Source organism: Nelumbo lutea, chromosome 8, assembly GCF_056320005.1.
Source record: "Nelumbo lutea isolate HS-2025 chromosome 8, American lotus-T2T, whole genome shotgun sequence".
Lineage (NCBI taxonomy): Eukaryota > Viridiplantae > Streptophyta > Magnoliopsida > Proteales > Nelumbonaceae > Nelumbo > Nelumbo lutea.
The window spans coordinates 42,059,778-42,071,170 of NC_142691.1; the positions used below are offsets into that span (position 1 = coordinate 42,059,778).

The 11,393-nt window shown below is 35.7% G+C and overlaps 1 protein-coding gene across 1 annotated transcript in view; it reads right to left on the reverse strand.

The window, feature by feature from the left end:
* The window catches only part of LOC148843911 (putative LRR receptor-like serine/threonine-protein kinase At1g05700), a 37,292-nt gene extending 25,899 nt beyond the window's left edge, over positions 1 to 11,393 (reverse strand). Inside the window, exon 1 of the mRNA XM_088957110.1 lies at positions 11,121 to 11,393. Within this exon, the coding sequence (XP_088813236.1) occupies positions 11,121 to 11,319 (199 nt within the window). The 5' untranslated portion in view covers positions 11,320 to 11,393. The remainder of the gene's footprint in view (positions 1 to 11,120) is intronic.

An 11,393-nucleotide genomic window follows, 5' to 3' on the forward strand; every position in this document is an offset into this window, starting at 1 on the left:
TTAACCCTAGCCTGGCCAAGTTGTATCTCTATAAAATAGACTACAGATCTCCTGTCACACAAGAACTCCACATATGTCTACCCACAACACACTATCTCCATGCATTAGAAATATCTCTCCATGCATAATATCATGTAGGAGGATGGAATGTTCCCCATATATATTTGCGATGTTATGTGCATAGACATGGGCAGAGTTTTTGTAGACAAGAGATCTGGATTCTATAAAACATGAGATGATGTGCTTTGTGATTAGGCAGAACCCATTCCTTTTTTTTTTTTTCTGTATTTGGAACCCATTCCAATTGAATGTTTTACTTCTTTGTCTTTTCTTTATTTTTTCTTCTTTTAACTAAAGATACATGGGTTGGTGTCAAATTGCCCCACGGTAAGCTTAAATAACCTTATATTTAAGCTTATTGCTTAAATTATTATTTTAATAACAGCTGAAGTTGCCCAAGTGAAAGACTTATTGCTTTGTCTTTTAGTTGTTAAAATAATTAAATAATAATTTTAAAGGATATATCGATGTACTCAACTTCGGTTTCAGCCATTAAGAACCCCACAACCTTCTTAAAAACTCATTCACTAAAAGACAAAGTAATAAATTTTTCTATTCAGCATCTTCAGCTGTTAATTATAAATAATTTCAAGTTGTCATTTGACCCAACAATTGTGATTAGTCAATCCATCATTAGGCCTATGTTTCTAGGTCCATGTAGCCCGTAAATCGAGTTGGGATCACCTGCCAATTACAAAATACGTTCCAACCCTCTATCAATATGCATATCTCATACATGGTGGGTCCCCACTTTTTTATGGGTCCTGGTCTCATGGTGAGATGTGCGGTGTTAGATCAAGTTGGTAAAGGGTTGGTAAGTATTTTGTTGGCAAAAAATCTCAACCATTTACATACTAAAAAAAAAAGAAAAAGAACGTTAAGTCCTTAACTCACTCATTGACCCAATGACACATCTGTTTGTCTAGACAACTGGGCCACATGTTAGACATTAAATTCTATTTTTTATTCAGAGAAGTATGGACAGGCCCAATGCAGATTTCTGATTTCCAGTGCAGAGCTATAAACATTTAAAATGTCAAAAACCCCCCACTCTATACACCAATGCCCACCTGTGAATTGGCATAAATTCCGAACTGGCATCCACCCAAACTGTACTTTGGGCCTAAAAATTCTGATCTTGGACTGAACCATCATTCTCCCTTTTTTATTTTGTATTTTTAGTTATTTCCATCATTAATAATAAACAATCATCATTTATACACGCCTTTTTTTTGTAATATATTATTATTTTTTTTTTTTTTTGCAATTCATCCATTTTTTATACATATATTATATGATTTATAATGAGGCATGGATATTTGGATTGTTAAGCCACACTTCTAAGGGAAAAGCATTTCATTTCTAGTCATTATTTAAATTAAATTTAACTAGGCATATCCATAAATCCTTATTTTCTTTATCATTATATTTATTTTCTGTATTTAATTAATTTTCTAATCTAATACATAGAATATTGGATTAATATAAAATATAGTTTCAATAGGCTTAATACTTTAAGTTAATATTTTCCAATCTAATATATAGAATATCTTGCGTAGGAATGAGCTAATCAAATTAGTTAATTTATTAATTTAATTATTATTAGGCATCTAATCTAATATTAATGTATTGTATTTATTTTTAATACTAACTAAATTTTTAATAAAAAATAGATTATGAAATTAAGGGATAACAAATGCATCTTTCAATTATTAATGATTGAGTGCTTAACATCTTTAGCAATTAATGGCCATTGAGTTCCCAATGTCTTATACTTTCTCTTACGTTTTAAACATACAAAAAGAAAGAAAATTTTTAGAGTATTACAACAAAGAGATAAGAGCTTGGTCTTAAAAAGCAACCCAGAAATCGAATCACTTTGACCACATGTTCTTATGTCAAATGGTCCAATCAGACCTGGAGCTATGATTGGTTCCTGATCCTCTCATTTGGTCCGGTCTGGTTTTCAAAATCATAGATAAGAGAAGTGCTAATATGGACCCAACACTAAATTAAATTAAAAAAGAAGTCATGGTGGGCCGAAGTATTTTAAGCTGTATTTGGTTTGAAAGTGAAGGTAGGAAACTCTGTAAATTTTTCTACTTTTCTTTCAAACCAAACACAATTTTGGTTTTCTGTCATTTACTAAAATATTCCTTATAGTTTTGTGAATTTATTGAAGTGTACCCTATAGTTTATGTTTGCAACCAATTTACTTGGGGCTCGTTTGGTGCATCTTTTTGGTAAGATCTTCTGATAGTTCTAACAGTCAAAAGATGCATTGAGCTTTTGCATGAAAATCTGAGCAACCCGAACCTAATTTAGCATATGCACGTCTTTCTGTGCATCTTTCCATGTCTTTCCACGTGAGAATAAAACACGAAAAGCTTCATTTGGAGCTTCTTGAAATCAGCCCAAAATGGGTTTCTTGCATCTTTTTAATGCTCTAGCTTTTGGCAAATAGATCTTTCGCAAATCAAATGGAAATAGACCAAAAATCGGTTTGCCCGACTTACAAACAACCAAAAGTCCGTACGAAAAGACACCAAACAGGCCCTTAATCTATCTTCCATTATATAAAAATAGAAAATGACTATTTTGACCTTAACATCCCTTCAAACAAATTTAATCTATAGAAAATAAAAATGTAAATGCCATTCTTGTTCTTCAAAATGCGCGCAACAATTCTATTCGGTAAAATTTGTTGTCTATTTGAAGAAGGAAGACCTACCATTGCCGGTAAAGAACCCTAAATGCCATTATTCTCTTTTCTTCATTCTACTGAAGTCAAACGTTTTTTGATAGTTCTAAAAATCAAACCTCATTTCTTTCTAGAAGCTTGATATAAAGTTTTAGAGGGTACTTTTGGAATAAAAAAGTATGGACTTATGCCCTTATACATTTTCCAGTGTATTAATACGGTCATGTAATCATTTTTAACTTAACATGTCGATTAAGTAAATTGGCAACAATTATAGGGGGTGTTGCCAAGGTTCTAAATATCGACATGGGCCGATTTTATGTTTTACTTAATTTTTTTTCTAAAATCAATTCAGAGGGGCCGGTTTAAGGCTCAACTACCCTTTAAACCAGTGGATGACCCAATAAAACCCCTGTAGGGGCATATCAAAAAGCCACCAGGCTGATATATATCAATACTTTGAACCTAGGTGTTACAATAAAACGTAAGATATATATATATATATATATATATAATTTTTGTCATAATCTTAACCAATATATTTAGTTTCAATTTGTTTGCAATGCAAATTTTATTGCACAAAAAGGTAAATTCATGGGAGTGTAACTTCTGAAGGGTCACCACTTTATATGAAAAAGAATGGAAATGGAATAAGGGTTATGATTGGAAGTGTGGTTCCCATTTTATGTGAGAGAGAATTGAGGTAGGACTGCGTAAGTACAAATAAGACAAAAAGAACAAACGTTGTAGGATACAAAACTGAATCAGGTGTTCTAAGAAAAAGAATTAGGTGTACAATTTGTAACTGATTCAAATTTACACCGCCAACAAAACAAGCTTTTAGCTTTCCCACAATTCCTTCTCTCTCATTTTTCTATGTTATGGTAGGGTACAATGAAATTGTGTTCAACTCATGGTTTTTAAAAACGAACCGGTCAGGGGTCCAGTTACCGGTTTGAATGATCCGATCATTCGACCCAAATGGCCAGCCTATTTTGACAAAAAAAAATTTTAAATTTAAAAAAAAATAAAAAATTGGAAAATGGTCAAAACCGTTCGAACAGTTTGAACGGTTAACCAGCCGATACAGCGGTTTGCTGGCCAAAATCAACGGTTTTGAGGGAAAAAAATGGTTTTGAAGGAAAACGGAACCGGTTCCCGATTTCTCCAGTTCGACCGTCCGGTCCGATCCGGTCCGGTTTTAAAAGCAGTGGTTCAACTCCTTCACATGATCAAAGATGACTCGGTCATGAGACCCGGACGCACTGATACTACGACTTTGAGCTGCCTTATTTTTTAAGGAAACTTAGGCTATATTTGGTTTGAAGGAAAATGTAAGGAAATGAAAGGAAAGATGAAGAAACCTTTACAAACTTTTTATATGTTTTGATATCTTTCCATTCTTTTCCCTATCTTTTCCTTCAAACCAAACATAGCCTTGGTCTACTCTCCCTCAAAAATTTTACAATTCCATGGTTCCGATTTTAAGTGTTAGATGATCATTTCCCGTAATTTGGGGGTGACAAGGGGTGATATATGGTAATGTTGGATTTTAATCTCATTAAGAGATTAAATCTAATGGGTTTGATTGGTCAATTACATGAGAAATTGTACATGCACGCTTGGTTGAAAAATCATCTTTTCTCTTGCAAAAAACCCAGTTTTGAACTTGTCCCACATTGGAAAATTATAAGTTTTATTTTCAGTTTTTCAATAGGAGCTGATTTACACTCCTTAGAATTAGTAGAGGAAAGTGTGGGGATTCGATACCGCGTAACGCGTGCGTGCATGTGTGCGGCGCAATGAGGCGCACTTTGCTCGCACTTTGCGCACACCCGTGTGGCTCGCAATGGATGGCTCTGGTTTTGGTGCGTTGATGACCGTTGATCACCGTTGATGAGATCAACGGTCATGATTCGATTGGGTGTGATCAAGAAGCACAATTCAAAGTTAACAGTCACCAACTGTTAACTACTTTTTAAACAGTCACAATGTTTGAAATTGTGACTGTTCAATGTGCCTTCTCTAAACCAGCACCTATATTTTCTTCATACCTCTTCACAAATTATTTAAGGAGCATGAATCAGATTCCAAATCACACAATTTCGAAATTCACACACACACACACACACTCTCTCTCTCAGTTTGATCTGTTACAGTCTCATAGAAGGTTTCTCTGGAGACTCTTCAACTTTGCTGGTTGAAGATTCTCGCCAAAGGCTCTATTGTATCCTGGAAACGAATTTGCCTGTAACCCAACAGCAAACTCAGTAAAACTGAGTGGGGGAAAATAACGTTCTAAAGACAGTGTCTTCAGATGCGCCTCAGAGCTTCTCCTCTATAGTTATAGTGACCCCATTCTTCCTCAACAATTTTAGAATGTTATTCTGCAATGGAGGCGGAAGCAAGCATGACTTTGATCAAGATGATGAACCAAGATCTTGTTCGACTAGACCAGTTCGATGGAGCAAATTTCAGCCGATGGCAAGACAAGATGATCTTCTTTCTGACCACATTGAAGCTATACTATCTGCTGGACCCGAATCTACAATCACTTCCTGAACCCACTGGCAAAGACTCGGAGAAACTAAAGAAGGAAAGAGCAAAACGAGATGAGGACTCACTTCTGTGCCAAGGACACATACTAAATGCTTTATCAAACTGGCTCTACAACTTCTACAAGGAACTTACATCTCAAAAAGAAATCTGAAAGGCCCTGGAATTCAAATACAAGGTGCAAAAAGCAGGTACAAATAAGTATCTTATTGTAGAATACTTTGACTTCACCATGAACAACCATAAACCCATATTGGAGCAAGTTCATGAACTATAGGTGATAATCAACAAAATTCGATCCCTTAACATCATCATTCCTGAATCTTTCCAAGTGGGAGCAATCATGGCCAAACTTCCACCCTCTTGGAAGGATTACAGGAAGAAGCTTCTGCAAAAGCTGAAAAACTTACCTTGGAGAAAATTTAGCAACACCTTTGTATTGAAGAAGAGTCTCGAATTAGAGGTAGTAGGGATAAGACCATGACCGGTTTGCTGAACTCTAAGGTCAATTTTGTGGAAAACGGATCTAAGAAGACTAACCCTACATTACAAGTATAGAAGAAGGATGGGAACTTCAAGAAGAGCAACAATAAGAAATGATCCTGCTATGTTTGTGGAAAGAAGGGGCATTATGCCCGAGTCTGCCAATATCAGAAAGGCGGAATCAAGTCTGCAAACATGGTAGAAGACAATCTCATGGCCATGATTACTGAAGTCAACATGGCAGAATCGTCTTTTGGATGGTGGTTTGATTCAGGCGCCACAATCCATATTTGCAAGGATAAGTCCTTCTTCAAGACATGTGAAGAAGTGACTGATGGTCAGGACGTACAGATGGGAAACCAAACATGTGCCAAAGTTGTTAGAAGAGGCAGCGTAGAGTTGAAATTCACCTCTGAAAAGACACTGACTCTCCTAAATGTTCTCCATGTTCCTAACATTAGAAAGAACTTGGTCTCAGTAAATCTTGTTTGTAAGAGAGGATTCAAAGTTGTCTTTGAATCCGACAAACTAATCATATCCAAGAATGGGATGCTTGTTGGAAAAGGATATGGCTGTAATGGTATATTCAAATTAAGTATTAATGAAGGAAAAGTTTCTACTTATATTGTTGATTCTTTCTCTTTATGGCATGATAGATTAGCACACTTGAATTTTAAATCCATAAAGAACATGAACAAACTAGGTATAATTGCTTACAGTAATGAAAAATGTGAAATATGTGTAAAATCTAAAATGGCTAAGAAACATTTCCCTAGTGTTGAGAGAAATTCTCAACTTTTAGAACTAATCCATTCTGACATCTGTGAAATCAATGGTGTATTAAGTAGAGGAGGCAAGAGATATTTTATAACATTTATAGATGACTTTTCTAGGTACACCTATGTCTACCTTATGAGAACTAAGGATAAAGCATTTGACATGTTTAAACTATATAAGACTAAAGTTGAAAATCAACTAGAAAATAAAATTAAAATCCTTAGAAGTGATAGGGGTGTTGAATATTTTAAAAATAAGTTTAATTCTTTCTGTGAAGAATTTGGAATAATACATCAATGTTCTGCTCCCTATACCCCTCAACAGAATGGCCTAGATGAAAAGAAAAATAGAACACTTACAGAAATGATAAATTGCATGTTGTTAAAAGCTAATGCACTCTTAAACCTGTGGGGGGAAGTACTCCTAACAGCCTACCATTTACATAATAGAATTGTTTCTAGAGTTAATAACAAATGGCCATATGAATTATGGACATGAAGAAAGCCTAATTTAACATATCTCAAAGTGTGGGGGTGCTTAGCATATTATAGAGTTTCAGATCCTAAAATAACCAAATTAGGACTCAGAGCTAAGAAAAGTATGTTTGTTGGATATGCAGAACATAGCAAGGCCTATAGGTTTCTAGACTTAGAGTCCAACATAAAAATTGAAACTAGAGATGTTGAATTCTTTGAAAATAAACTGTGTTCTGAACCTACAGAAAATGAATCCACAGAAAATGACAGAGAAACTCAGATCTCAATACCTGTTGATAATAATGAGACTAAAAGAACAAATGACACAACTGTAATACCTACAATAGGACTTAGAAGAAGTCAAAAACAAGAACAGAGAAACACTTAGGTTCAGATTTTATCTCTACTCAGCCAATTGTATTTTTGGTTAAGGCTGATAGAGAAAATATTTTAAATAAGATACCTATTGTCCTAAACATTGAAAATGATCCAAAAACCTACAGTAAGGCCATGACCTCTAGAGATGCTGCCTTTTGGAAGGAAGCCATAAATGATGAAATTGATTCATTAATGTCAAATAACACATGGGTACTAATAGACCTACCTCCATGATCAAAACTAATTAAATGTAAATGGGTATTTAGAAGAAAATACAACACTAATGGAACTGTACAAACTTTTAAGGCTAGATTGGTAGCCAAAGGATTTAATCAAAAGGAAGGGATTGATTACTTTGACACCTATGCACCAGTGGTTAGAACAACTTCCATTAGAACACTCATAGCATTAGCATCCATTTATCACTTATCTGTTCACCAAATGGATGTTAAAACCGCTTTCTTAAATGGTGATTTAAATGAAGAGGTTTATATGGAACAACCAAAAGGATTTGTTCTTCCTAGAAATGAGAAGAAAGTCTATAAATTGGTTAAATCACTATATGGATTAAAACAAGCACCTAAATAGTGGCATGAGAAATTTGATTCTTGTATTCTAGCTTTTGGTTTTAAACATAATAGTGTTGATAGATGCATCTACTCAAAATTCACTGAAAATTATGGAGTAATTATGTGTCTTTATGTTGATGATATGCTTATTATGGGTACAAGTATGGTTGGCATAAATGAAACTAAAAACTACTTATCATTTGTCTTCAAGATGAAAGATTTAGGAGAAGCAGAAACCATATTGGGAATAAAAGTTAAAAAGCATAGTAGGGGCTATGTATTAAGCCAATCACATTATATTGAGAAAGTACTTGAGAAATTTAAGCATTTAGGGTTCAAATAGCACGCCTTATGATTCTAGTATAAAGCTAGTAGAAAATACTGGTAGAGCAATTGCACAACTTGAGTATGCTAGTGCAATAGGGAGCTTGATGTATGCTATGCTTTGTACCAGATCTGATATTGCATTTACAATAAGTAAACTCAATCGGTTTACAAGTAATGGCGGTGCAAAGCACTAGAAGGCAATTAGGAGAGTTTTTGGATATCTTAAGAGAACCTTGGAACTTGGCTTGTTTTATTGTGATTATCCATTTGTACTAAAAGGGTACACTGATGCAAGTTGGATTACCGGTAATGGAGATAACAAGTCCACATCTGGATGGATTTTTGTCCTTGGTGAGGGTGCGATCTCTTGGGCATCCAAGAGACAAACTTGTATATCTCACTCGACCATGGAATCCGAATTCATAGCCTTAGCGGATGATGGAAAATATGCTGAATGGATTAAAAATTTATTATTATATATAGAACTTTGGCCTAGTCCTATGCCTCCAATTTCCATTTATTATGATAATGAGGCAACTCTATCAAGGGCCTACAGTGGTACATACAATGGTAAGTCCAAACATATAAGTCTGAGACATGAATTTGTTAGGCAACTGATTCAAGATGGAGTCATCACTATAACCTATGTGAGGTCAAGTAAAAACTTGGTTGATCCTCTTACCAAGGGTTTAGCCAAAGAATTGGTAAGAATGACAACCAAAGAGATGAGATTAAAACCCTTTACTTAGTCACCTATAACGATAACCCAACCTGAACTGAAAAACCATCAGTATTGGATTTAATGGGTAACAACAAATTACAACAATGTGATTGTTAGCACTGACATTGAGAAATTTCCCATCACAACATAAACAGTGTTGTCCGTTATGATGAGAGGTTGAGATAAACTCTTAATGAAGTTCTGAAATGTGTCAAATAACAGAGCACATAGTGGAACTTCACCTATGTGAACATAGAAGTGGTGCCGCTTCTCATGAGGGTTTGGATTTGCTCTTGGGATTGTTCATGAAACCAGGAAAGAAGCACATGACCATAACAGTGCTGAGCAAAACTTGAAACTCTTATAGAGACTGGACATTTTTGTATGTATAGGTGTCTCCGGTCTATCTTGAGAGTAATTGGTTTAAGGTCTTACCACCAATAACTTTGACAAGGCTCTGAGATAATTATACTAACAAGAGGTTTAAGTTGATAAACACCTTTTGCATGCATAATTGTGTCATAGTAGTTTTGAATTGTGAGAGAATTACGTAATTGATCAATCAATGTGGGGGATTGTTGGATTTTAATCTCATAAGGGATTAAATCCAATTGGTTTGATTGGTCAATTACATGAGAAATTGCACCTGCACACTTGGTTGAAAAATCAGTTTTTCTCTTACAAAAAACCCAGTTTTGAACTTGTCCCAAATTGGAAAATTATAAGTTTTGTTTTCAGTTTTTCAATAGGAGCTTATTTACACTCCTTAGAATTAGTAGAGGAAAGTGTGGGGATTCGATATCGTGCAACGCACGCGCGCATGTGTGCAACACAATGAGGTGCACTTTGCTCGCACTTTGCGCGCACCCGTGTGGCTCACGATGGACGGCTCTGGTTTTGGTGCGTTGATGACCGTTGATCACCGTTGATGAGATCAACGGTCACGATTTGATCGGGTGTGATCAAGAGACACAATTCAAAGTTAACAGTCACCAACTGTTAACTACTTTTTAAACAGTCACAATGTTTGAAATTATGACTGTTCAATGTGCCTTCTCTAAACTAGCACCCACCTTTTCTTCATACCTCTTCACAAATTATTTAAGGAGCATGAATCAGACTCCAAATCACACAATTTCGAAATTCACACACACACACACTCTCTCTCTCTGTCTGATCTGCTACAGTCTCACAGAAGGTTTCTCTGGAGACTCTTCAACTTTGCTGGTTGTAGATTCTCGCCCAAAGCTCTGTTGTATCTTGAGAATGAATTTGTCTGTAACTCAATAGCAAATTCAATAAAACTGAGTGGAGGCAAATAATGTTCTAAAGACAGTATCTTCAGACGTGTCTCAAAGCTTCTCCTCCAAAATTACAATGACTCCATTCTTCCCCAATAAGTAATGAACCCAACTTCGGCTTCAGCCCTTAAAATCATTCAACCATTTCAGCTGATATGTGTCCCCTAAGTCCTATTGCTAGACAGTCTTAATAACCAAACATAATGAGTCTTTGATCATACAGTTGGAGCTCCTGATTGGCGAATTCAGGAGCCCAAAGTTCTCTGAATATATTCTACTGTTCCCGTGGTAGCAGTAGCCTGTTTGGGAAGGTTTTCACGCAGCAGCTGTGAGGTGGATCTCATACAAACAAGCTTATAAATGATGTATGCTGAAAAACCTTGAAAGCCCAAATATGCTGTCATTAGAATCAGGCTTTGTTAGTTACCCGGGAATAAGGGTCTGGAATCAGAATTGGAATGGGCTATTCTGATTTTAATTGATTGGTTGGATGGAATTGGAATCCCATTTTCATTCCCCCATTTGAGGATATGATCATTCCCTGTTCCTCCCTTAAAAATGAAATTTCATTCTTGTTGATTTCAATTCCCATTTTCATTTCTGAATCAAAAAGACTATGAAAATAAACCATCTCCATTTCAATTCTAACTGCCAATCAAACAGACCCTCATTTCAATCAAAAGGGTCCAACTTAAACTCAATTACGCATATGAACAAGCATATACCAATTAATGGACAAGCATGTAGAAAGATTGTGAATTGTGCATATACCTGTTTCATGGTGCCCCTGAACCCACACTGCTGTGGCCAAGAAAACCACGAACAAGAAGATGAAACCCTGTAGCACATCCATTGAAGTAGTCATCATCATCCCTTTTCTGATCCCACTTCTCTCCAAAGATGAAACAGAAAAAGAAAAGAAAGCTAGCAGCTCATGGATTCTTGGAATCCAGATTTTATAGAACACCATTTGTGAAATGCTAACAGACAGGTCGGCTGCCGAGGCAACCCTGCCACAGACAAACAGGGACCCATCAAAGGTTG